A 27,990-nucleotide genomic window follows, 5' to 3' on the forward strand; every position below is an offset into this window, starting at 1 on the left:
TTTAGTCTATACCTAGAGATATTCTACATGCTTATTGACAGAAATAAAGTGCATTAAAACAGCACTGTTGTAGTGATGAAGTCTAGAGATAGTAGAGGGTGAGGGTCATGTTTGAGATAGGCAGTCATGAAATATATTAATTCCTAGAATAACCTGTTAAATGATTAGCTGATCTGAGATCAGACCTAGGAATTATAATTATAAATTATTATTGCAGAAAAAGCAGAAACTTAAACAGCTTTCATGGTAGGTTATCCTAGGGCTAGGTCATTGGAATGGCAGTAGCCTCTTATAAATTGACTAATGATAGCCCATGCAATTGCCACTGACTTCAGTGCTGTCAGTCTCACACCCGGCTGTCGAAGTCTGGTGACAGGAATATGGGCGAATTGACTTGGAGAATCTTTTTCCTCGGTTTCCTTAATTTTAAAACAGAAAAATATGTCATCGCCGAAAACAGAAAATTGGGAATCTCATTTAGAGTTTTTCAGATCTGTGTGCTGCTATACGTGATCGGGTGAGGTGCATGTTTTATATTATTGTATTGCATGCTCGCGACGTAAAAATAATGTACTAAATCGTGTATTAAAAGTGTCAATCATTATTTACATACAAAGTCGCAACTACAGTAGATTTAATTGTACATTTTGGGTGTCTTTGAGGTCGTTCAAACTGTCATCGTGGAACATAGGGCTAAGGAGTAATTTTTTATTTATTTAACTAGGCAAGTCAGTTAAGAACAAACTCTAATTTACAATGATAGCCTACACCGGCCAAAGCCGAACGACGCTGGGCCAATTGTGCGCCGCCCTATGGGATTCCCAATCACGGCCGGTTGTGGTACAGCCTGGATTCGAACCTGGGTGTCTGTAGTGACGACTCTAGCACTGAGATGTAGTGGCTTAGACCGCTGCGCCACTGACTGACGATTCTGAAGCTGTAATTTTCATAGTCATGGCACGAGTTCTGTAAGAGCTATTGAAGATCGATATACAAAAACAAAAAAAGGAAAACAACATTCAACAAAAAAAGCAGTGGGTTTTTGTCGATCCTCCCCCAATTCAGAATATATCATTTTCATAGTCATGGTAAGAGCTATTGAAAATTGAAAGCATAAATAAATCTAAAAAAATAAAAGGCGTAGATTTTTGTCCATCCTCCCCGATTCAGAATATATCATTTTCAAAGTCTTACACAAAGTGTGTAAGAGCTATTGAAGATTGAATGCTACAAGCTCATGTCACACCTGTATTTGGGGAGTTTCTCCTATTCCTCTCTGCAGACGCTCTCAAGCTCTGTCAAGATGGATGGGGAGTGTTGCTACACAGTAATTTTCAGGTCTCTCTAGAGATGTTTGATTGAGTTCAAGTCTGGGCTCTGGCTGGGCCACTCAAGGACATTCAGAGACTTGTCTTGAAGCCACTCCTGTGTTATCTTGGCTGTGTGCTTATGGTCGTTGTCCTGTTGGAAGGTGAACCATCGCCCCAGTCTGAGGTCCTGAGCGCTCTGGAGCAGGTTTTCATCAAAGATCTCTCTGTACTTTGCTCCATTCATCTTTCCCTTGATCCTGACTAGTCTCTCAGTCCCTGCTGCTGAAAAACATCCCCACAGCATGATGCTGCCACCACCATGCTTCACCGTAGGAATGGTGCCAGGTCATCTTCAGACGTGATGCTTGGCATTCAGTCCAAATAGTTCAATCTTGGTTTCATTAGACCAGAGAATCTTGTTTCTCATGGTCTGAGAGTCTTTTACGTGACTTTTGTCAAACTCCAAGAGGGCTGTCATGTACTTGTTACTGAGGAGTGGCTTCCGTCTGGCCACACTACCATAAAGGCCTGATTGGTGCAGAGATGGTTGTTCTTCTGGAAGGTTCTCCCATCTCCACAGAGGAACTCTGGAGCTCTGACAGATTGACCATCGGGTTCTTGGTCACCTCCCTGACAAAGGCCCTTCTCCCCCCATTGCTCAGTTTGGCCGGGTGGCCAGCTCTAGGAAGAGTCTTGGTGGTTCCAGATTCCTTCCATTTAAGAGTGATGGAGGCCACTGAGTTCTTGGGGACCTTCAATGCTGCAGAAATGTTTTGGTACCCTTCCCAAAATTTGTGCCTCAACACAATCCTGTCTCGGTGCTCTACGGGTAATTCCTTCAACCTCATGGCTTGGTTTTTGCTCTGACATGCACTGTCAACGGTGGGACCTTATAGAGACAGGTGTGTGCCTTTCCAAATCATGTCCAATCAGTTTTTTATTTGTAATAAATGTAACCTTTATTTAACTTTTTATTTCATCCATTTTATTATAAGGCTGTAACATAACAAACTGTGGAAAAGTGAAAAGGTCTGAATACATTCCGGATGCACTGTATGTTCATCGATACAATTTTATACAAATTAGCTTGTATAAAAACCTTTAGCCCAGACAACTCTTGCCAGTCTACACAGCGCGATTCAAACCAGAGTATATCAGACTTATTTTTCTCCATATCTCCGGATTCCTACCGCAAGCTCTGAACCTTTTCACCTGGATCAGAGCAGCTAGCTAGCTGCTATCCGAGTGGCCACTCCTGGCTAACGTCTCTGTCCCAAAGCAAGCACCAATTAGCCTGGAGCTAGCCTATGCTAGGCCCATATCCCGGCTAGCTGAAGAGGTCCATCAGCCACTCCTTGGACTACAATACCTATTTTGCCAATTGGCCTGGACCCCTTTAACTGCCGATACAGAGCCCCGCCGACCCATCACGACTGGACTACCGACGTAATCTGCCCGAGGGGTTTTTTCAACAGGCACCCCCGTCGCGACGTCCCCTTAATAGCCCATCTGCTAGCCTGCTAGCCGCGGCCCGCTAGCTGCCTAGAGCATATTGGACTGTTAGCTCAAGAGGCCATCGGACAATTTCTTGGGCCACTATGCCTATTTTGCCAATTGGCCTGGACCCTTTTACTACACGGAGCCCTGCTGATCCATCACGGCTGGTCTGCCGACGTAACTGCACGAGGGGGCTACAACAGACTTCTTCCGTCGCGACGTCCCTCTAAGGCCCTTCTGCTAGCTTGCTAGTCCTGGCCCGCTAGCTGTCTGAATCGCCGTGTCTTCAGCCTGCTTAGCTACTCACTGGACCACAATGATCACTCGGCTACGCATGCCTCTCCCTAATGTCAATATGCCTTGTCCATTGCTGTTTTGGTTTGTGATTATTGTCTTATTTCACTGTTTCACTGTAGGCCTGCTCAATATGCCTTAGCTAACCCTTTAGTTCCACCCCCCACACATGTGGTGACCTCACCTGGTTTAAATGATGTTTCTAGAGACAATATCTCTCTCATCGTCAATCAATGCCTAGGTTTACCTCCACTGTATTCACATCCTACCATACCTTTATCTGTACATTATGCCTTGAAACTATTCTACCGTGCCCAGAAACCTGCTCCTTTTACTCTCTGTTCCGAACGTACTAGACAACCAGTTCTTATAGCCTTTAGCTGCACCCTTATCCTACTCCTCCTCTGTTCCTCTGGTGATGTAGAGGTTAATCCAGGCCCTGCAGTGCCTAGCTCCACTCCCATTCCCCAGGCGCTCTCATTTGTTGACTTCTGTAACCGTAAAAGGCTTGGTTTCATGCATGTTAACATCAGAAGCCTCCTGCCTAAGTTTGTTTTATTCACTGCTTTAGCACACTCTGCCAACCCGGATGTCCTAGCCAAGTCTGAATCCTGGCTTAGGAAGACCACCAAAAACCCTGAAACTTCCATCCCTAACTACAACATTTTCCAACAAGGTAGAACTGCCAAAGGGGACGGAGTTGTAATCTACTGTAGAGATAGCCTGCAGAGTTCTGTCTTACTATCCAGGTCTGCGCCCAAACAATTTTAAAAATCCACCTTTCCAGAAACAAGTCTGTCACCATTGCCGCTTGCTATAGACCACCTTCTGCCCCCAGCTGTGCCCTCCACACCATATGTGAATTAATTGCTCCCCATCTATCTTCAGAGCTCGTGCTGTTAGGTGACCTAAACTGGGACATGGTTAACACCCCGGCCATTCTACTATCTAAGCTTGATTGCCTCAATCTCACACAAATGATCAATGAACCGATCAGATACAACCCCAAATCCGTAAACACGGGCACCCTCATAGATATCATCCTAACCAACCTGCCCTCCAAATACACCTCTGCTGTCTTCAACCAGGATCTCAGCAATCACTGTCTCATTGCCTGCGTCCGTAATGGGTCTGCGGTCAAACGACCACCCCTCATCACTGTCAAATGCTCCCTAAAACACTTCAGCGAGCAGGCCTTTCTAATCGACCTGGCCCGGGTATCCTGGAAGGATATTGAACTCATTCCGTCAGTAGAGGATGCCTGGTTATTCTTTAAAAGTGCTTTCCTCACCATCTTAAATAAGCATGCCCCATTCAAAAAATGTAGAACCAGGAACAGATATAACCATTGGTTCACTCCAGACCTGACTGCCCTTGACCAGCACAAAAACATCCTGTGGCGTACTGCATTAGCATCGAATAGCTCCCGCGATATGCAACTTTTCAGGGAAGTTAGGAACCAATATACACAGGCAGTTAAAAAAAGCAAAGGCTAGCTTTTTCAAACAGAAATTTGCATCCTGTAGCACAAACTCCAAAAAGTTCTGGGACACTGTAAATTCCATGGAGAATAAGAGCCCCTCCTCCCAGCTGCCCACTGCACAGAGGCTAGGAAACACTGTCACCACCGATAAATCCACGATAATTGAGAATTTCAATAAGCATTTCTCTACGGCTGGCCATGCTTTCCATCTGGCTACCCCTACCCCTGTCAACAGCCCTGCACCTCCCACAGCAACTTACCCAAGCCTCCCCCATTTCTCCTTTACCCAAATCCAGATAGCTGATGTTCTGAATGAGCTGCAAATTCTGGACCCCTAAAAATCAGCTGGGCTAGACAATCTGGACCCTCTCTTTCTAAAATGATCAGCTGAAATTGATGCAACCCCTATTACTAGCCTGTTCAACCTCTCTTTCGTATCGTCTGAGATCCCCAAAGATTGGAAAGCTGCTGCGGTCATCCCCCTCTTCAAAGGGGGAGACACTCTAGACCAAAACTGCTACAGGCCTATATCTATCCTACCCTGCCTTTCTAAGGTCTTCGAAAGCCAAGTTAACAAACAGATCACCAACATTTCGAATCCCACCGTACCTTCTCCGCTATGCAATCCGGTTTCCGAGCTGGTCATGGGTGCACCTCAGCCACGCGCAAGGTACTAAACGATATCATAACCGCCATCGATAAGACACAATTATGCAGCTGTATTCATCGACCTGGCCAAGGCTTTCGACTCTGTCAATTCCCACATTCTTATTGGGAGACTCTCAACAGCCTTGGTTTCTCAAATAACTGCCTCGCCTGGTTCACCAACTACTTCTCAGACAGAGTTCAGTGTGTCAAATCGGAGGGCCTGTTGTCCGGACCTCTGGCAGTCTCTATGGGGGTGCCACAGGGTTCAATTCTCTGGCCGACTCTCTTCTCTGTATACATCAATGATGTCGCTCTTGCTGCTGGTGATTCTCTGATCCACCTCTACGCAGACGACACCATTCTGTATACTGCTGGCCCTTCTTTGGACACTGTGTTAACTAACCTCCAGACGAGCTTCAATGCCATACAACTCTCCTTCCATGGCCTCCAACTGCTCTTAAATGCAAGTAAAACTAAATGCATGCTCTTCAACCGATCGCTGCCCGCACCTGCCCGCCCGTCCAGCATCACTACTCTGGACGGTTCTGACTTAGAATATGTGGACAATTACAAATACCTAGGTGTCTGGTTAGACTGTAAACTCTCCATCCAGACTCACATTAAGCATCTCCAATCCAAAATTAAATCTAGAATCGGCTTCCTATTTCGCAACAAAGCATCCTTCACTCATGCTGCCAAACATACCCTCGTAAAACTGACTATGCTACCGATCCTTGACTTCGGCGATGTCATTTACAAAATAGCCTCCAACACTCTACTCAGCAAATTGGATGCAGTCTGTCACAGTGCCATCCGTTGTGTCACCAAAGCCCCATATACCACCCACCACTGCGACCTGTATGCTCTCGTTGGCTGGCCCTCGCTTCATATTCGTCGCCAAACCCACTGGCTCCAGGTCATCTATAAGTCTTTGCTAGGTAAAGCCCCGCCTTATCTTAGCTCACTGGTCACCATAGCAGCACCCACCCGTAGCACGCGCTCCAGCAGGTATATTTCACTGGTCACCCCCAAAGCCAATTCCTCCTTTGGCTGCCTTTCCTTACAGTTCTCTGCTGCCAATAACTGGAATGAACTGCAAAAATCACTGAAGCTGGAGACTCATATCTCCCTCACTAACTTTAAGCACCAGCTGTCAGAGCAGCTCACAGATCACTGCACCTGTACATAGCCCATCTGTAAATAGCCCATCCAACTACCTCATCCCCATACTGTTATTTATTTATTTTGCTCCTTTGCACCCCAGTATCTCTACTTGCACATTCATCTTCTGCACATCTATCACTCCAGAGTTTAATTGCTATATTGTCATTATTTCGACACTATGGCCTATTTATTGCCTTAGCTCCCTTATCCTACCTCATTTGCACACACTGTATATAGACTTTTTAAAATGTATTTATTTATTATTATTATTATAATTTTTATTTATTTTTCTATTGTATTATTGACTGTATGTTTGTTTATTCCATGTGTAACTCTGTGTTGCTGTTTGTGTCGCACTGCTTTGCTTTATCTTGGCCAGGTCGCAGTTGTAAATGAGATTTTGTTCTCAACTAGCCTACCTGGTTAAATAAAGGTGAAATAAATACATGTATTTTTTATTTTTACTGCCTTTTTAAAAAACATAGCTGATATGGGTGACTTGCTTTAACCAATGTGGTTTATACTGACAATTTAGATGTACAAACTATGGCATAAGGGAATGATGAGCAGGTAAGAGGCAATCTGTAATTTCGATTAAGACATTAATGAGCAAGCTAAGATGGACGCAGTCAATATAACTATTTGTTCAGCACTTTTCAAATGTACAGCGACAGAATTCAGAACTTTGGGCTGTTCTTACAGTACTCTCCCTGTACACCAAGTAGGAACCGTAGGATAAATAAAGGGGGCATATAAGCAGACAATGAAAGCTCTTACAATATTCGATGATGTCATTTCTCTAAAACAGGCTATAGGCTACATGTGCACCACCAAGTCAGAACAGTAGGCTAAGTTATGAGGGGGAAAGGGACCAATTTATTAGGGTGAGGCACATGGGCAACTTACTATACAACATACACTTAGTATTACTTTCTTAGCTACAGTATACTGGCATATTACATAATTTATGCAGCAGCGTACAAGATGTTTTTGAAATCTCCTTGTTGTGCTGTGCTCACTTGAACAGGAAGGTGGCGCGGCGGTCTTTCTGTGGGCAAATTTTGTAATCAAAGTCTGGCATTCTTTGGATTTATGGTGCTTTTAAGACAACTGGGAACTCGAAAAAAAAACAAGGTTGAATCATGACGTCAGTGATCTCTAGAAAGAGGCCAGAATTCCCGACTTGGAACTCCGACTTGGATTACTGTTCAAAACGTATTTTCCCTTTTGGAGCTCGTTTCTTTTTTTGAGTTCCCAGTTGTCTTGAACTCACTGGTCTGAGATTTCCCATTTCTGAGTTTCAGTTGTTTTGGGCACGGCAGAAGTCATGCTGGATTGACAGCATAGCCAATGTATTCAACATTTTCTGGCCCATGGTGTTGCATGTGAATGTTTATCCTTTTTAGCTTGGAAAAGAGACCCCAGACTTGGACCACACACCCTCTCCACTGAATAGCAGGCTAGTGATTGCTTTGCAACACTTGCAGTTAGCCACTGATTCCTTCCTAACTACTCATTGTTGAATTAGCGATTTCAAACTTGTTGTGTAATGTTTATGTCCAATGGCCGATGAGTACCGATATGTTTTATCTATAATATCTCTTCATATGGCAAGGTTTGAAAAGGATTTGCCAGTAGATTATCGACTTGATTCATGACGATGACTGCTTGTCTAGCTTGCTAGCTAAGATTTTGAAAGTATGATGTTGACATGTCCAATCAAAGATACGGTAGATATAACGTGATTTGACATAATTTTATCTGTGGCCAATGACCTTGAGCCTTCTTGGATGGGCACTTATAATGTAAATCTATGGCAGCACCCAAGGGGCTTGAATTTTTGAGCTCTACCCCTAGATTTTGCCGTGACGAAGTGTCCCCATGAGTGACAGAACACTGAGCCAATCACGGCCCAACTAGAGAACATTATCAACCCCTATGCTCTGTATTTTCTGCTGGCTGCCCCACCACTACAGAAAGCACTGAGCTAGGCTGAAACACCTGCATTTTGGAGCTGCCTTACTTAAGAAAGCAAAAAGAGACCATGTTTGAATGCAGCTTTATTGACTCAAATTAGTTTTTTATTACATTGTTTGCAAACAGATTTGTTTTCTTTTGCTAAACAGGTGGGGCTCAAAACTCCCTGAATGACAGGCCGCCACTGCATTGGCACTTTGGTTGGAACCGGTGCTATGGTCATATGACACGAAAATAGAGATCTTTGACCACGTTTACCAGTGGTGGGTTTTTGCACACACCAAAAATCCACAAAAAAATGGTTAATTGACCACAAAATCAACATTTTGAAATGGCCATCTCAGTCTCCCCAGCTAGCACATTTGGTTCCTTGGAAGTTGTCAGAAGGTCCATTTTTGGTTTCCCATTGGTTCTGGTAAAACCGGTAAAGCTCAACCTTTTTTTAAATGGAAGTGAAAAATACACCTCTTCTGGGAATGTACATCTTTAGGTAGCAGGGAGGTTCTGAGAATGTTTTACTATGATTCTCTGAAAGTTTTCCTGGGATGCTTAGGTTAACTGTTTTGAACAGATATTACACATTCATTTGCTTAGGCACCAATTATGCAAATATGTTTCTTTTTTATTGTGGCACAGCATCAGTGAGATTTGAACCTATGATCTTCTGTTTTCTATCCATGGCATTAGTCCACTGCACCAACAGGATGGTGTTGGTGCAAGCATGACATCTTTTTTTAACTCATACAAAGCTGTTCATTTTAGTCTATTCAAATGGAAACTTCAAAGGAAACAATCCCTCATTAAGATCAAGTGTGGCCAATTAGTGTTTTTTTATTTTTATGAATTTTTAAGGAACTCAGTCCGGCTTTCAACTGACTCTTGAAAGTTGTAATAGTAGATTGCACAAGGTGCAATTTCGAAATTGGGTAGTGCATCATCACTTTTCCTCATGTGATGTCAGTCATTGCATACCAGATCAGCTAGTCCATGTCAGCTAACATTTTTTAAATGTTTTTTTTTGCCCATAGATTTTTTTGTAGTGTTTGAGTCACTCAAATATCCCATGAATACACGTTAGACATGGCAAAATGTATAGAATTGCAAATGCAAGAAAATTTGCTTTGAAACTGCAAAATTGTCTCTGCCTCATAACAAAATGTGTAGAATTGCAGGAAATAAACTTTAAATCTGATGATTCCCAATTCTGAATGGGGGGGGCTGAGTGAAAAATTTTGGGAACCCCTGAGATAGAGTTTTTTTGACGCTGTTAGCAGTTGATGTTATTCTTTAATAACACAGACCCCAAAGCAAATAAGGGGGAGGAAAATAGGTTTATTCAAATAGGACAAATCATGATTGGAAGTAGATGGTCGTTCTCCCCTGTCCTCAGCGATGCTCTCCAGTGATCCTTTTACATTTTTTTATTTAACCTTTATTTAACCAGGAAAAGCCCATTGAGACCCAGAGTCTCTTTTTCAAGGGAGACCTGGCCAAGAAGGCAGCAACAATCAATACATTACAGAATTAAAACATACAACAATACAATACAACAACATGATCCAGCCTAAATAAAACATTTACACTCCTCTGTAACAGTCTCCCATCAATATTTTAAATTCATTCAGTGGCACTAACATATCTAGATGAAGCATGGATTGTAGATTATTCCATGCGTCTGGTGCACAAGAAGAGAAGGCAGTCTTGTCTAATACTGTAAATGTCCTGGGGACTTTAAGTAGCAACCACCTAGCAGACCAGGTATGGTAACTGCTGGTGGTGAAGGAGACCAGACTACAGAGGTAAAGAGGGAGTTTTCCCAAAAGGGCTTTGTAGATGAACACATACAAATGTATCTTTCTGCGCATATAAATTGAGGTCCAACCTACCATTTGGTACAATGTGCAATGGTGGGTGAGTGACTTGGCATTTGTAATAAAGCACAAGGATGCATGATAAACAGAGTCCAGTCTCTGGAAGACGGAGGAGGCTGCATGCATATACAACAAGTCACCATAATCAATTACAGAGAGAAAAGTGGCATGAAAAAGCTTCTTTCTAGCCATTCTCTCCTGTTGTTCTTTCCTGTGATTATCTCCACAGAACAAAGGGACAGGATCTAGTTTTATAACCCGGCCCTAGCCTGTGGTTGACCAATTAGAAGTCCTTGCAGTACGACTGGGCCAATGGCCAAATAACAAGTATCCTATTTCAGGCTCAATGTGTAGACAAATTCCTCCTATGTCTCTGACCCATTAATAAATAATTCCATATTGCAGAAAAACCACTATTTCCATTGATCGTTAATTCTATTGACTTCTCATCCTCTTGACCTCTCGTACTCTGTCTCTGCGTTGTGTATTTATCTTTAAAAGATTCTTATAACGCTGAGAAAGGGGGATACCTAGTCAGTTGTCCGACTCAATGTATTCAACTGAAATGTGTTTTCCACATTTAACCCAACCCCTCTGAATCAGAGAGGTGCGGGGGGCTGCCTTAATCAACATTCACAACTTCAGCGCCTGGGGAACAGTGGGTTAACTGCCTTGCCCAGGGGCAGAACAACAGATTTTGACCTTGTCAGCTCGGGGATTCAATCCAGCATCCTTCCGGTTACTGGCCCAATGCTCTAGCCACTAGGCTAGAACAGAATGTTTATGTTTTTAAATAACATTCTTAGGATGTTCTTTGAACGTTACTAATGTTTTATTGTGGTTTTTATGGAACATTTTCATAATGTTCTGAGAACATGACTTTAAATAGAACCATAAGGAAACCTGCAGAAAAGGTTATGCGGAAGTACTGAAATTCCCACAGAAGAACGTTGTTTCTTAATGTTCTCTGAATGTTCTGGGAACGTGACTTTAAATTGAATCCATGAGGAAACCTGTGGAAAAATGTACCTACTGGGCACAGATGTCAATTCATCGTCTATTTCACGTTGGTACAATGTAATTTCATTGAAATTACGTGGATGTAACTTTGGTTGAATGAGTGTGTTCCCAGCAGGTATGCCGAAGTGCTGAAATTCCCACATTGTTTCTTAACGTTCTCTGAATATTCTGAGAAAATTTCTTTAAATAGAACCATGAGGAAACTTACAGAAAACGGTATGCTGAAGTACTGAAATCGCAAGGGCCCTGCTGGAGTATTTAAAACAGGGGATACTATCTTTTTGAGACTTCTTTTATATTATTTGTTAAACAAATTCCCTTTCTCTGAGCAATTGTATTAGTATAAAATGATATATTTATATATATATTTTTTATCATACATTATAGACAGTGTTATAGAGTGCGCTTGACATTTCTATGTCTTATGACTCAGCACATGAATGAAAGCTTTAATATATCCAGGGCACTAGGCCCATACTGTAATTTGTTCAAAGTTTGTTCAAATTACCATCAATGTAATTTCTATATGTGACTGACAACGGCTCAACATTTTCAAATGTGACCGAGTTAGAATGATTTAAAAAATATATATTTTTAAAGTTGAGGCTTAGACTAAATGTAAGAAATCAACCAATCAACCAATCAATCAATCAATCAATAACCGGTGCATTTAAATTCTCAGGTGGGTCTTAGTGTATAAGAAGGGGTACCAATCGAGGGAAGAGACCGTCCAGAGCTCTGTCATCACCAAGCTGAAAGGAGTGGTCATGACCAACAACACAGAATTTGGACTTTACCTATGGGGGGCTGAGGATTATGTCATACCTCCAACGGTGAGATCCGGGAACTTTGGGGGAGGTTTTATGTACACAGGTAAAGCTGGCGCAGTACATAGCTTTACTGCTAGATGATTAATTCAAGTCTATTTGAGTTGAAGCTGAAGCTCATCAGTGATACAGCAAGTCATTGATTGTATATTTCAAGTACAATGAGTCACATTTTTATGGGGTCTCACCATTAACTCACTTTCATCAGTTTTCAATCACACCCAAATAGTTTTTAAAATAACATGACACCACATGCAGATTTATATCACATCGATAGAGACAGTATATCTGGCCATGCCATGAGAATAGTGCACTTTTAGAAACACTGGCATAAGCATGTTTGTCAGCTATTTTGAACATCTATTTTAGAATATGAAAAGTTGACATGCATTTAGTGTGCTCTTCAAATCTTTTTAAGAACATGTCTGATGTCTTTAAATAATGTTTATTTTGTAAGGTCATGGAAAAGGCAATGATTGGGGTCATTGGACATTATACTTTACAGGCTATAGAGCAATAGGACAATCACACCTTTCACTATATACATTTTAGCTATAAACTACTGAGTCATTTTTCTCCTCAAGGGACAAACCATTACATCTGTCCTGTTAAATAAAAGAGAGAGGGTTGTTCCCCAAGTCTAATCGCTATAATTCTCTTAACCTTTAGCGACTCAATGATAAACAGATTAAATAGAAAGGTCTGCTCTTGTCCACATGGTGAGCCCAGTCAGCCACCACTGGATCTCCTTCATTTTGTAAGGCTATATTAATATGGAGTGAGAAGCTGTGCTATTTACATTTAAGCTTGCGGCATTAAAAGCTTTGATAAATGAATATGTATTTAGGGCTTTGATTTTGTACAATTAATACACAGTCCCCTAACTAACCTGACCGATGAAAGTACAGTGTCCAACATTTTAGCTTGTTGTTGATTTTCAGGGTGAACAAGTCTTCTTCATTGTTACAAACTACCTCGAGACCCCAAATCAGAGGCTTGGGTTCTGTGCTGAGGTGAGTGAAAAGCAATGTTGTACTACCGTAATCGAGACAAAAATCTTGTTAATTGACTCTATTTTGAAAGATCCCCCAATTCTGAGATAGAGATTGGATGACTGTGCAGCTGAGATAGAAATACTTTAATGATCCAATCAAACAAGGAAATTAAACTCCGCTTTGATGATGCAAGTATTCTCACCATATATGGCAGAGTAAACAGAAAATCGACTGGTAATTTGGGGCGGATGTCAGAATCCAAACTGCCTATAGCAGGTAATTATGATGCCTTAGTAGGCCCAACAGTTTTTTCCCCAGAGAGAGATGGCTTGACCTTGACATTGTCTTCCAATACTTGCTTATTTGATATTGTAGTAGGCTTTCGGTGCCGTTATGATGATTTTCAGAAAAGTTATGAAAAATATATAAATTATATTTAATAATGATAAAAATTTTCATAGTATGAAGGGGGCAATGTGTCACTGTTCACTGGTCCAATAACATTGTGTATTCCTAAATTGCTTTAGCATTCAAATGATACTCCCTATTGTGTTCACCATGCTATTGTATGTTGCCGTCGTCTCTAGGCTCTTCAATACACAGCTTTGAATACAGGTTTGCATTTTTAACTACAGCAACGTGTCCTTTTTTCCCCAGAGCCCTAAGGTGCCAGATGGCCAATGTGTAAACAATGAGGATTGTGCCGAGGGTGAGGTGGTAATAGCTGGCAATGGTAAGGACTAATGTGGTCAACTGGGGCAGTCTATCTCATTTCAATTTCAATTTCCAAGATAACATTTATTTACAGATTAACACTGGTTATGGTCACATTTCTCTTAAATGCACATGTACACCACTCATTTTTGGAAGTGTATGAGAATCACCAGGGTTGGAATTGGACAAATGTCTCTCTTAAAAAATTCCTTGATATTGACATTAAAAAATATATATTTTGCATGTTAAAATTATTAAACTCTGGGATCTCCTACGTGTTACCATTCCCCCTAATTTCCACCCAGAGTATTATGTCTTTCCAGGATGTTGACAGGGATCTTTGCTTTTCCCTGCAGGGGTAAAGACTGGACTGTGTTTAAACTCTACAGGGACCTGTGAGATACATGGCTGGTGTCCCGTCGAGACGGGCCGGAAACCCTCGTGAGAATTCATCCTCTTTTGCTGTGAAAATAATGAAATACTCACTTTTGCATTGACACTCCACTACAGATTGAGGATCTTAATTTGAGCCAATTTGCTGCAGCAGGAATATAATCCTGCAGCAACAGGACATGTGAATTATTATGTGGATTATAACTAATGGACATTTTTGTAGGGGTTGATACATTTTTATGTTAGGGCAAATCAAGTCTGACATTTCAAAGTAGAAATGACAAATTTTAGAAGCCTTTTTAAAACTCAAATACACTACAAGTTTGCATTTCCTGCTTTGGAGGAAAATTCTCAGCAACAAAAGATTAAGATCCTACATCTGTACATTATGTACTTCAGCATGAAGTACCTTGTCCTGATTATCTACCATTATGTAGCAGTCGCTCTGGATTAACACTTTTCCCCTTCATTTCCAGGGAGGCTTTATTAAGCAAGGCAGAAAACTTCACAATTTACATCAAGAACTTTGTCAGGTTTCCGAAGTTTGAATTCTCCAAGTAAGTGGTTATGAGTGGTGCTAAGTGGTGCTTGTTCATACAGACCTCAAAGTAGTCCCGAGAGACTGTCTGTCTCTACAGACACAGTCAGTGTCAGTGACATAGATCAGTAAGTATGTGTGAGTTGGGCAGTGGGGAATACATGTCCTAGCACTGCTTTGAATAGCTATGAGGGTGCACAGTCCCTTCTATTTATATACCCCCAAAGCCATATAGCCCAGGGCCGTGTGTGTGTGTGTGTGTGTGTGTGTGTGTGTGTGTGTGTGTGTGTGTGTGTGTGTGTGTGTGTGTGTGTGTGTGGGGGGGGGGGGGGGGGGGGGGGGGGGGGGGGGGTGAGGTCATCTGAGACGTCCTTGACAGCAAAGCAGGCCCAGCCCTGGACAGGTGTTAGAACAGATCTGATTGGCTCACTGGGCTCTCATGCCAATAAGGCTGTTGTAGAAGGTTTAATCAGCTAGAACATTGGTATAGTCTTTCCAAGCCTAACCTGGAAATTACAGAGACGTCAGACCTCTGCCAATTGACCATTTCAGTTGTAGATCTTTTGATTACGTTGTGTGTATTGAATGGAAAATGTCTAAACTATGAAGTAATTGATCTATAAAGTTACTTGATATGATATGTAGCTCTGTGCTATTCCTTATCTAAGTAAGGGTCAAAGAGAAAGCTTGTTATTTGAAGCTGATAAGATAACTTCACTGCTCAGTTTTTTATGTTTTAGGCCTATGACCTTTTTGGGATTTAGACAAGGAAAAGTATGATACTGAACTACTAAGCACATAGCTAAAAGCTACATGTCCTGTTCTGCCTTCTTTCCCCTCAGGTCAAATGTTCTGGACACCGGTAATGACTCCTATCTAAAGAGATGTTCCTATGACAACGTCCTCCAACCCTACTGCCCCATCTTTCGTCTGGGAGACCTGGTCAGCAGGACTGGACACGACTTTCAGGACATGGCTGTAGTGGTACATATTTACAATCTTTTTGTTTTGAAATGTACACTTTATTTAATCAAGTAGTCCCATTGAGGTTAGGTGAACTTTTTCCCTGGCAGAGGAAGACCTGGCATAGAGGGGCAGCAATGTTGTATAAAAACGAAGGTTTATCAGCATACAGTACGTTGCTACCCAGGAAAGACACTCAATACAATGCATTAAACAGTCAGTAATCAGGGTTGGGTTTCTAGTTTAACAGTGAGTCCGAATTATGCTTTTCAGGCCTTCGTCATGCTATCCAAGCAGTGTGGGAGGGATGTAGGTCTCTCTTCCTCCAGTCCATTTCATAATGATGCTTGCTTTCAGGCAGTTAGGTAATTACTATTATTTTGATTACATTTAATTTGCCTTTTGCCATGTCGGCTGCGGTCATTAGGCATGAAATTGAAATGAATAACAACTAATGTTGCATAATAACAACATTATGAAACATAACAGTTGTTACATCTCTATTAAGTGGCTTGACACAGAGCCCTGTATAACGTGCCCTCACCTCAACTTCCCAGCAAGGTCAGGTTAGACATTTACAAGTAAACACTACCTCTGGTTGTTAGTGTAGCAGGACACCCAGCATAGAAGAAAACAATAGTTAACCAGAGCCATTCTTACCATATGTCAAATCAAATCAATTTGTCACATGCGCCGAATACAATACAAGTGTAGACCTTACCGTGAAATGCTTAGTTACAAGCCCTTAACCAACAGTGCAGTTCAAGACGAGTTAAAGAAAATATTTACCAAATAAACTGAAGTAAAAAATAAAATACAAAAATAATAAAAAGTAACACAATAACATAACAATAACGAGGCTATATACAGGGGGTACCAGTACCGAGTCAGTGTGCGTGGGGTACAGTTTAGTTGAGGTAATTTTTACATGTAGGTAGGGGTGAAATGACTATGTGTCACGCACTGACCTTTGTGAGCCTTTTTATGTCTCTATTTGGTTTGGTCAGGGTGTGATTTGGGGTGAGCATTCTATGTTTTGTTTTTCTATGATTTTGTATTTCTATGTTTTGGCCGGGTATGGTTCTCAATCAGGGACAGCTGTCTATCGTTGTCTCTGATTGGGAACCATACTTAGGTATCCCTTTTCCATCCTTTCTTTGTGGGAAGTTAACTTTGTTTGTGGCACATAGCCCTTAAGCTTCACGGTTGTTTTGTATTGTTTATTGTTTTTGTCGGCTTCATTTCTAAATAAAAGGACTATGTACGCTTACAACACTGCACCTTGGTCTTCCTTCAACGACGGCCGTGACAGAACTACCCACCACCAATGGACCAAGCAGCGTGGCCAGGAGTATGAGACAACCTGGGAGGAGGTAGAGAGACTGCCCATACGTCTCCTCACTCCAGTGATGATCCATGGCAAGAAGCCTCCAGTGATGATCCATGGCACGAAGCCTCCAGGGATGATCCATGGCAAGAAGCCTCCAGTGATGATCCATGGCACGAAGCCTCCAGTGAGGAGTCATGGCATGAAGCCTCCAGTGATGATCCATGGCAAGAAGCCTCCAGTGATGATCCATGGCACGAAGCCTCCAGTGAGGAGTCATGGCACGAAGCCTCCAACGACGGCCTCTAGTCCGGAGCCTCCAGCGAAGGTCTCCAGTCCGGAGCCTCCAGCGACGGTCCCCAGTCCGGAGCCTCCAGCGACGGTCCCCAGTCCGGAGCCTCCAGCGACGGTCCCCAGTCCGGGGCCTACAGCGACGGTCCCCAGTCCGGAGCCTCCAGCGAGGGTCCCCAGTCCGGAGCTCGCAACGAGGGTGCCCAGTCCGGGGCCCGCAGCGAGGGTGCCCAGTCCGGAGCCCGCAACGAGGGTCCCCAGTCCGGGGTCGGCGACGAGGGTGTGATTTGGGGTGGGCATTCTATGTTTTGTTTTTCTATGATTTTGTATTTCTATGTTTTGGCCGGGTATGGTTCTCAATCAGGGACAGCTGTCTATCGTTGTCTCTGATTGGGAACCATACTTAGGTATCCCTTTCCCTCCTTTCTTTGTGGGAAGTTAACTTTGTTTGTGGCACATAGCCCTTAATTCACGGTTGTTTTGTATTGTTTATTGTTTTTGTCGGCGTCATTTCTAAATAAAAGGAATATGTACACTCACCACGCTGCACCTTGGTCTTTCTTCAATGACAGCCGTGACACTATGCATAGATAATAAACAGCGAGTAGGAGCAGTGTACAAAACAAATTGGGGGGGTCAATGTAATAGTCCGGTGGCCATTTGATTAATTGTCAACAGTCTTATGGCTTGGGGGTGGAAGCTGTTAAGGAGCCTTTTGGTCCGAGACTTGGCACTCCGATACCGCTTGCTGTACGGTAGCAGAGAAAACAGGCTATGAGTTGGGTGACTGGAGTCTCTGACAATTTTATGGGCTTTCCTCTGACACCGCCTATTATATAGGTCCTGGATGGCAGGAAGCTTGGCCCTAGTGATGTACTGGGCCGTACGCACGACCCTCTGTAGCGCCTTACGGTCAGATGCCGAGCAGTTGCCATACCAGGCGGTGATGCAACCGGTCAGGATGCTCTCAATGGTGCAGCTGTAGAACTTTTTGAGGATCTGGGGACCCATGCCAAATCTTTTCAGTCTCCTGAAAAGGAAAAGGTTTTGTTGTGCCCTCTTAACGACTGTCTTGGTGTGTTTGGACCATGATAGTTCGTTGAAACTTGAAACTCTCGACCCGCTCCACTACAGCCCCTTTGATGTTATAATGGGGGCCTGTTCGGCCCGCCTTTTCCTGTGGTCCACGATCAGCTCCTTTGTCTTGCTCACATTGAGGGAGAGCTTGTTGTCCTAGCACCACACTGCCAGTTCTATGACCTCCTCCCTATAGGCTGTCTCATCGTTGTGTCATCAGAAAACTTAACGATAGTGTTGGAGTCGTGTTTGGCCACGCAGTCGTGGGTGAACAGGGAGTACAAGAGTGTACTAAGTACAAACCCCTGAGGTGCCCCAGAGTTGAGGATCAGCATGGCATACGTGTTGTTGCCTACCCTTTACACCTGGGGGTGGCCCGTCAGTGGGTCCAGGATTCAGTTGCAGAGGGAGGTGTTTAGTCCTAGGTTCCTTAGCTTAGTGATGAGCTTCGTGGGCACTATGGTGTTGAATGCTGAGCTGTAGTCAATGAACAGCATTCTCACATAGGTGTTCCTTCTGTCCAGGTGGGAAAGGGAAGTGTGGAGTGCGATTGAGATTGCGTCATCTGTGGATTTGTTGGGGCGGTATGCGAATTGGAGTGGGTCTAGGGTATCCGGAAGGATGCAGTTGATGTTTATTTTCTTTGGCCAAGATAAAGCAAAGCAATGCGACACAAACAACAACACAGTGTTACACATGGAATAAACAAGCGTACAGTCAATAACACAATAGAAAAAAATTAAGTCTATATACAGGGTGTGCAAATGGCGTGAGGAGGTAAGGCAATAAATAGGCCATAGTAACGAAGTAATTAAAATTTAGCAGATTAACACTGGAGTGATAGATGAGCAGATGATGATGTGCAAGTAGAGTTACTGGTGTGCAGAAAAGTAAATAAAAACAATATGGGGATGAGGTAGTTAGGTTGGGTGGGCTATTTACAGATGGACTATGTACAGCTGCAACGATCAGTTAGCTGCTCAGATAGCTGATGTTTAAAGTTAGTGAGGGAAATATAAGTCTCCAGCATCAGCGATTTTTGCAATTCGTTCCAGTCACTGGCAGCAGAGAACTGGAAGGAAAGGCAGCCAAAGTAGGTGTTGGCTTTGGGGATGACCCGTGAGATATATCTGCTGGAGTGCGTGCTACGGGTGGGTGTTGTTATCGTGACCAGTGAGCTGAGATAAGGCGGAGCTTTACCTAGCATATACTTATAGATGACCTGGAGCCAGTGGGTCTGGCAACGAATATGTAGCGAGGGCCAGCCGACTAGAGCATACAGGTCGCAGTGGTGGGTGGTATAAGGGGCTTAGGTAACAAAAGGGATGGCACTGTGATAGACTGCATCCAGTTTGCTGAGTAGAGTATTGGAAGCTATTTTGTAGATGATATCGCCGAAGTCGAGGATCGGAAGGAGAGTCAGTTTTACTAGGGTAAGTGTTGCATAGCATTGAAGCTCGTTTGGAGGTTAGTTAACACAGTGTCCAAAGAAGTGCCAGAAGTATACAGAATGGTGTCGTCTGCGTAGAGGTGGATCAGAGAATCACCCGCAGCAAGAGCGACATCGTTGATATATACAGAGAAGAGAGTCGGCCCGAGAATTGAACCCTGTGGCACTCCCATAGAGACTGCCAGAGGTCTGGACAAGTGTCTGTTTTGACACTGAACTCTATCTGTGAAGTAGTTGGTGAACCAGGCGGGGCAGTCATTTGAGAAACCAAGGCTATTGAGTCTGCCGATAAAAATACGGTGATTGACAGAGTCGAAAGCCTTGGCCAGGTTGATGAAGATGGCTGCAAAGTACTGTCTTTTATCGATGGCGGTTATGATATCGTTTAGTACCTTGAGCGTGGCTGAGGTGCACCGGTGACCAGCTCGGAAACCGGATTGCACAGCGGAGAAGGTACGGTGGGATTCGAAATGGTCAGTGATCTGTTTATTAACTTGGCTTTCGAAGACTTTAGAAAGGCAGGGCAGGATGGATATAGGTCTATAACAATTTGGGTCTAGAGTGTCACCCCCTTTGAAGAGGGGGATGACCGCAGCAGCTTTCCAATCTTTAGGGATCTCGGACAATACGAAAGAGAGGTTGAACAGACTGGTAATAGGGGTTGCAATAGGGGTTGCAACAAGCGCTGTTGGCCGGGGTTGGGGTAGCCAGGAGTAAACCATGGCCAGCCGTAGAGAAATGCTTATTGAAATCTTCGATTATCATGGATTTATCGGTGGTGATCGTGTCGCCTTGCCTCAGTGCAGTGGGCAGCTGGGAGGAGGTGCTCTTGTTCTCCATGGACTTCACAGTGTCCCAAAACGTTTGGGAGTTAGAGCTACAGGATGCACATTTCTGTTTGAAAAAGCTAGCCTTTGTTTTCCTGACTGACTGCGTGTATTGGTTCCTGACTTCCCTGAACAGTTGCATATCACGGGGACTATTTGATGCTATTGCAGTCCGCCGCAGGATGTTTTTGTGCTGGTCAAGGGCAGTCAGGTCTGGAGTGAACCAAGGGCTATATCTGTTCTTAGTTCTACATTTTTTGAAAGGGGCATGCTTATTTAAGATGGTGAGGAAATTACTCTTAAAGAACGACGCATCCTCGACTGACGGGATGAGGTCAATATCCTTCCAGGATACCCGGGCCAGGTCGATTAGAAAGGCCTGCTCGCAGAAGTGTTTTAGGGAGCGTTTGACAGTGATGAGGGGTGGTTGTTTGACCGCGGACCTATAGTGGATGCAGGCAATGAGTCAGTGATCGCTGAGATCCTGGTTGAAAACAGCAGAGGTGTATTTGGAGGGCGAGTTGGTCAGGATGATATCTATGAGGGTGCCCATGTTTACGGATTTAGGGTTGTACTTGATAATTTGTATGAGATTGAGGGCATCTAGTTTAGGTCACCTAACAGAACGAACTCTGAAGATAGATGAGGGGCAATCAATTCACATATGGTGTCCAGGGCGCAGCTGGGAGCTGAGGGGGGTCTATAACAGGCGGCAAGAGTGAGGGACTTATTTCTGGAGAGATTCATTTTTTAAATTAGAAGCTCGAACTGTTTGGGCATAGACCTAGAAAGTATGACAGAACTTTGCAAGCTATCTCTGCAGTAGATTGCAACTCCTCCCCCTTTGGCAGTTCTATCTTGACGGAAAATGTTGTAGTTGGGTATGGAAATCTCAGAATTTTTGGTGGCCTTTCTTAGCCAGGATTCAGACACGGCAAGGACATCAGAGTTGGCGGAGTGTGCTAAAGCAGTGAGTAAAACAAACTTAGGGAGGAGGCTTCTGATGTTAACATGCATGAAACCAAGGCTTTTTCGATTACAGAAGTCAACAAATGAGAGTGCCTGGGGACACGCAGGGCCTGGGTTAACCCCCACATCACCCGAGGAACAGTGGAGGAGTATGATGAGGGTACGGCTAAAGGCTATCAAAACTGGCCGTCTAGTGCGTTGGTGACAGAGAATAAAAGGAGCAGATTTCTGGGCGTGGTAGAATAGATTCAGGGCATAATGTGCAAACAGGGGTATGTTGGGGTGCGGGTACAGTGGAGGTAAGCCCAGGCACTGAGTAATGATAAGAGAGGTTGCATCTCTGGACATGCTGGTTATACTGGGTGAGGTCACCGCATGTGTGGGAGGTGGGGCAAGGAGGTATCTGAGGCATGTAGAGTGGGACTAGGGGCTCCGCAGTAAACTAAAACATGATAACTATCCTAAACAACAGTATTCAAGGCATATTGACATTTGAGAGAGACATAAAGCAATCACAGGTGTTGATTGGGAGAGCTAGCTAAGACATCAACGGGTAAGACAACAACAGCTAATCAGCTAAGACAACAACAACAGGTAAAATGGCGATGAATGGGCAGAGAGGGAAGGTTAACTACACATAGGGCCTGAGTTCGGGGCTAGGGCCGACAGATAACGGCGGGGCACCGTGACGACAAAGGATCCGGGCCAGATGGCGAAAGAGGTATTGTAGTTGTAGTAATTTCGTAGCTAGCCGGGAGATGCGCCTGGCTCGCGGCTAACTGGTGCTAGCTTCGGGGCAGGAGCGTTAGCCACTATAGCCACTCGGTAGCAGCTAGCTAGCAGCGATGATCCGATGCAAAGGTCCAGAGCTTACGGCAAGTATCCGGTGGAGTAGTGGATTCAAGCCGTGTTGGGTGTAGAGTCCGGGAGGCAACGGCTGAGTAGCTGGGTGATCATAGAGTAGGCCCGGGAGGTGGGCCTGGCTCAGAGCTAGCTTCGGGGCTGGGTCACTTGGTGGCAGCTAGCTAGCTGTGATGATCAGGAGTAATGGTCCAGGGTTTACGGCAGGAATCGGGCATTGTAGTGGAGAAAAACAGTCCAAGGCTGACAGGTATTATCCAGGCTAAAAAAACGTCTGTTGCCTGAGGTTATTTGCTGGTTAGCTTCTGATGGCTAGCTTCTGATGGAGGTTCTGGCTGTAAGGTCTTAAAATAATTGCGGATCCGTGTCACATTGAGTGAGGCAGGTTACCGGAAGGTATATTTAATTTAAAAATGGAAAAGAGATTGAAAAATAAATTGAAATACACTGCTCAAAAAAATAAAGGGAACACTTAAACAACACAATGTAACTCCAAGTCAATCACACTTCTGTGAAATCAAACTGTCCACTTAGGAAGCAACACTGATTGACAATACATTTCACATGCTGTTGTGCAAATGGAATAGACAAAAGGTGGAAATTATAGGCAATTAGCAAGACACCTGCAATAAAGGAATGGTTCTGCAGGTGGTGACCACAGACCACTTCTCAGTTCCTATGCTTCCTGGCTGATGTTTTGGTCACTTTTGAATGCTGGCGGTGCTTTCACTCTAGTGGTAGCATGAGACGGAGTCTACAACCCACACAAGTGGCTCAGGTAGTGCAGTTCATCCAGGATGGCACATCAATGCGAGCTGTGGCAAAAAGATTTGCTGTGTCTGTCAGCGTAGTGTCCAGAGCATGGAGGCGCTACCAGGAGACAGGCCAGTACATCAGGAGACATGGAGGAGGCCGTAGGAGGGCAACAACCCAGCAGCAGGACCGCTACCTCCGCCTTTGTGCAAGGAGGAGCACTGCCAGAGCCCTGCAAAATGACCTCCAGCAGGCCACAAATGTGCATGTGTCTGCTCAAATGGTCAGAAACAGACTCCATGAGGGCCCGACGTCCACAGGTGGGGGTTGTGCTTACAGCCCAACACCGTGCAGGACGTTTGGCATTTGCCAGAGAACACCAAGATTGGCAAATTCGCCACTGGCGCCCTGTGCTCTTCACAGATGAAAGCAGGTTCACACTGAGCACATGAGCACATGTGACAGACGTGACAGAGTCTGGAGACGCCGTGGAGAACGTTCTGCTGCCTGCAACATCCTCCAGCATGACCGGTTTGGCGGTGGGTCAGTCATGGTGTGGGGTGGCATTTCTTTGTGGGGTGCACAGCCCTCCATGTGCTCGCCAGAGGTAGCCTGACTGCCATTAGGTACCGAGATGAGATCCTCAGACCCCTTGTAAGACCATATGCTGACACATGCACATTTGTGGCCTGCTGGAGGTCATTTTGCAGGGCTCTGGCAGTGCTCCTCCTTGCACAAAGGCGGAGGTAGCGGTCCTGCTGCTGGGTTGTTGCCCTCCTACGGCCTCCTCCACGTCTCCTGATGTACTGGCCTGTCTCCTGGTAGCGCCTCCATGCTCTGGACACTACGCTGACAGACACAGCAAATCTTTTTGCCACAGCTCGCATTGATGTGCCATCCTGGATGAACTGCACTACCTGAGCCACTTGTGTGGGTTGTAGACTCCGTCTCATGCTACCACTAGAGTGAAAGCACCGCCAGCATTCAAAAGTGACCAAAACATCAGCCAGGAAGCATAGGAACTGAGAAGTGGTCTGTGGTCACCACCTGCAGAACCATTCCTTTATTGAGGGTGTCTTGCTAATTGCCTATAATTTCCACCTTTTGTCTATTCCATTTGCACAACAGCATGTGAAATGTATTGTCAATCAGTGTTGCTTCCTAAGTAGACAGTTTGATTTCACAGAAGTGTGATTGACTTGGAGTTACATTGTGTTGTTTAAGTGTTCCCTTTATTTTTTTGAGCAGTGTATATACAAAAAAATATGAAAAATACATAAAGTAAACGAGAGGACGACAAACCACGTCTGCATGTGAGCCATGACCAGCCTTTCAAAGCACTTCACGGCTACCGACGTAGGCACTAATCATTTAGGCAGGTTACCTTCGCTTCCTTGGGCACAGGGACTATGGTGGTCTGCTTGAAACATGTAGGTATTACAGACTCAGTAAGGGAGAGGTTGAAAATGTCAGTGAAGACACTTGCCAGTTGGTCCGTGCATGCTTTGAATACACGTTCTGGTAATCCATCTGGCCCTGCGGGTTTGTGAAAATTGACCTGTTTAAAGGTCTTGCTCAAATCGGCTACCGAGAGCATTATCACACAACCAGAACAGCAGGTGCTCTCGTGTATGCTTCAGTGTTGCTTGCCTCCAAGCGAGCATAAAAGGCATTTAGCTCGTCTGGTAGGCTCGTGTCACTGGGCAGCTTGCATCTGGGTTTCCCTTTGTAGTCCGTAATAGTTTTTGTTTTGCTTGTAAGCAGGAATCAGGAGGATGGAATTATCTCTCTCTCTCTATCTCTAACCCTCTCTCTTTCTCTCAGGGTGGGTCAGTTGGAATTCTGATTGAGTGGAACTGTGATTTGGATAAGGACTACTCACAGTGTAACCCAAAGTACAGCTTTACTCGTTTGGATATCAACTTAAACAGCACTGTCACGTCAGGCTACAACTTCAGGTACATCTTGACATGCATTAATAAGCAGATTGTACTTCAAGCAGATATAATAATCCATGCCCTCATTCTGAAAAGGTATTAGCTTCAACTAATAAGGCTTGAGCTCTCTCCAACTACTGCATTTAATCTCAGATCTATCTCTACCAGGCAGTTGTTGACATTTCTGTTCCAAACAGCTGATTAGTTTTTTCCCCAGATATGCCCGGTATTACAAAGACGAAGCTGGAGAGAGCTTCCGGACTTTATATAAAGTCTATGGGATTCGCTTTGATATCATGGTGAATGGACGGGTATGACAGTGATTCTTGCTACACTTACTTGAATGTGTTGATAGTATTCATATTACAGTCTGTCAGATCAAATGTTCTTTATTGTGTTTTTCAGGCTGGAAAATTCAACATCATTCCCACAGTAATAGCTATTGGGTCTGGGTTCGCTATTATGGGCATGGTAAGTAATTTAATAGATTTGTGTATTCATTTGTTTCCAATAGACATACTGGTCCCCCAAAATATATTCCTCTGTGATTCTATGTCATGTAGCATGGCCAGATTGGATGTTATCAAACTATTTTGATATATCACCACAAGAGAACAATCCCCTATCATTGTTCAATGAAAGAGTAATCTTCTTAATTCCAAATCGATCCCTAGCTCCTATCCCCTTGCTTAGGCACTCCTGTAGATCTGAAACAATTGGGTAGGTCTAAGCAATATGCAGTGTTGGGGAGTAATGAACTACATGTAAATCAACTAGTAATTTAACTACATTTTGCAGTACCTTGGTGGTCGTTGAACTAAATCAAAGATTGCCTATTATATTGACAAGATATTCGGTGACCGCTCTAACAATGGAAATACTCCTCAAAGATGGAAGTTATGCGGGAGGATGAGAGATCAGGTGGGACCATTCTAGCCAATGAGAGGGCAGATATGTGTGAACAACAGGCCATAGAGCTAGATAGAGGACTCATCTTTGTATCTGTGCCATTATAGCGTGACAGCATGGGCAGCGCCATTGAAGCTCCGTTTTAAAGTAGTCCATTTTCTTCTTCATTGGCTGCTCGCTCCCAACTCATAAGAATCCCCACCCAGTTGTCTACTTTAAAATGGAAGGCCTCAATGGCAATGTCCATGCTAAAATGGGTTATATCCATGATGAGTCTTCTATTTCCATAACAGGCACAACTCCGATATAGTCGTTTTATCAAAGTTGCCGAAATGCCATGTGCCTTCACTTATGTTAGTGCATTCGTAACAACCTAACCATTACGAAACTTATATTCAATCAAATGAGCCACACGTAACAAATCAGCAATACATTTTTTTGTTGACCAAATTCGACACTGACTTCCATGAAAAAATATTTTACCGATTTTGGGAAGAGTAAAACCTCTCGCTTTGCCTTTTCCTCTCTGACTAAAGTCAAATCTAAGTAGTGTTTTCAGTAGTTATTTACTTTTGTTATTGGAACTACAGACCAAAAAATGGGTGAAGTAGGGAATAATTTCCTCTCGTTTTTGGCATTAGTCCTGCCTAATTCTCACTTGAAACATGTTTTTTTTGTTTAATAGGCTAAATAACACATGTTAACAAAGTGATCTGTTCTTGCAATTTGTGGTCTATGAAATGTAAGATTTATATGAACATTTTTCACCAAGTAGTTTGGATGAAGTGAACTACTTTTAAAAATGAAGTAAACTATATTTTTCTTAAGGGTAGCTTTATTGTATCTTAACTTCATCCAGTGTGAAGTAATTGGTAGTTTATTATGTTGTTAAAATATACTTTCAGAGTAGCTTCCCCAACACTGGCAAGATGACTCCATTTTATTTTGCCTATCTAATTCTGTCAGATCTACTGGAGTACCTTGGGTGTATAGGGGTTAATTTGGGATTCAGCAACCCTCTGCCCCCTTGTATAAGATTTTAGTGCCCTATTTTAGTCATATTATTTATCAGAGAAGACAGCTCTTTGAAGTCTGCTGTTTACATTCACAGGACACTTAGTGTTTTTTGTTTTTGCTATGGCCTAAGAAGTTACCTCAAGCTTTATTGGGGTTTTTGGTTTTATTTATATCATACTGAATACTGTGATCTATTGTATGTCTAGACCTAAACCTGGGCTTTGTGTTTGTTTTTCATTTCAGGGAAAATTTGCGTGCGATATGATATTCATCTACATGATGAGCACGAGTTCCTACTTCCGAGACAGGAAATTTGAGATTCTCAAGTAAGACACTATGACATGGTATTACTACTAAATACAGATTTGACACTTTGTAGTTTAATCAATTAAAGTATGTATTTGAAGTCTGGGATTGCTTGCTCTGTAAAACATCCCTTTAACAGGAAAGAACGGATTAAGAAGCACAAAGAGAGTGCGAAGACAGTGGTGAACCGAGACACAAGAAAACACAGGACACATGCTGGGGAACAACATGAGCTCACCACACTCTCTACGAAAAAAGAGGAGAAACCAGAGCCCACCACTCAGGACGCGGAGAAACAGGACCTTAAAACTGGGGAGAAAAATGAGGTTCATATTCTCTCTCCGCGAACTGTGGGGCAACGGTATAATACTCACCCTCCACGACCACGACACTAACCAATTAATTCAGAGTGAGACACATTTTTATTTACCCTTTATTAACACAGGTTGGCCGATTGAGGTCAGAAGACTTGTTTCTCAAGAAAGACGTGAGACAAAGAGGTGCTGCTATCGTCAAGACGGCTAGACTGGGTCCTCTAGCAGGTGGAAAGGGAAACGAGGGTGGGTGAGGTG

General features: G+C 43.6%; 1 protein-coding gene across 1 annotated transcript; it reads left to right on the forward strand.

Moving 5' to 3' along the window:
- Window positions 1–380: 380 nt before the first annotated feature.
- p2rx5 (purinergic receptor P2X, ligand-gated ion channel, 5) lies at window positions 381–27,986 on the forward strand. The gene is made up of 13 exons (XM_038988433.1): window positions 381–517; window positions 11,947–12,097; window positions 13,033–13,104; window positions 13,744–13,819; window positions 14,157–14,241; window positions 14,670–14,750; window positions 15,574–15,715; window positions 25,074–25,207; window positions 25,404–25,497; window positions 25,592–25,657; window positions 27,356–27,438; window positions 27,558–27,744; window positions 27,864–27,986. Exons 1-13 carry the CDS (start codon window positions 381–383, stop codon window positions 27,984–27,986), a joined length of 1,431 nt encoding a protein of 476 aa, XP_038844361.1.
- Window positions 27,987–27,990: the final 4 nt, after the last annotated feature.

This window comes from Salvelinus namaycush, chromosome 3 (assembly GCF_016432855.1).
Source record: "Salvelinus namaycush isolate Seneca chromosome 3, SaNama_1.0, whole genome shotgun sequence".
Taxonomy (NCBI): Eukaryota; Metazoa; Chordata; class Actinopteri; order Salmoniformes; family Salmonidae; genus Salvelinus; species Salvelinus namaycush.

Excerpts from the sequence above, each read along its gene's own strand:
- p2rx5 (XM_038988433.1), top strand. The coding sequence starts at position 381 with ATGGGCGAATTGACTTGGAGAATCTTTTTCCTCGGTTTCCTTAATTTT. Across the intron at positions 13,820-14,156 it reads GGTGGTAATAGCTGGCAATG|GGGTAAAGACTGGACTGTGT; the intron begins GTAAGGACTAAT and ends TTTTCCCTGCAG. Across the intron at positions 15,716-25,073 it reads TTCAGGACATGGCTGTAGTG|GGTGGGTCAGTTGGAATTCT; the intron begins GTACATATTTAC and ends TCTTTCTCTCAG.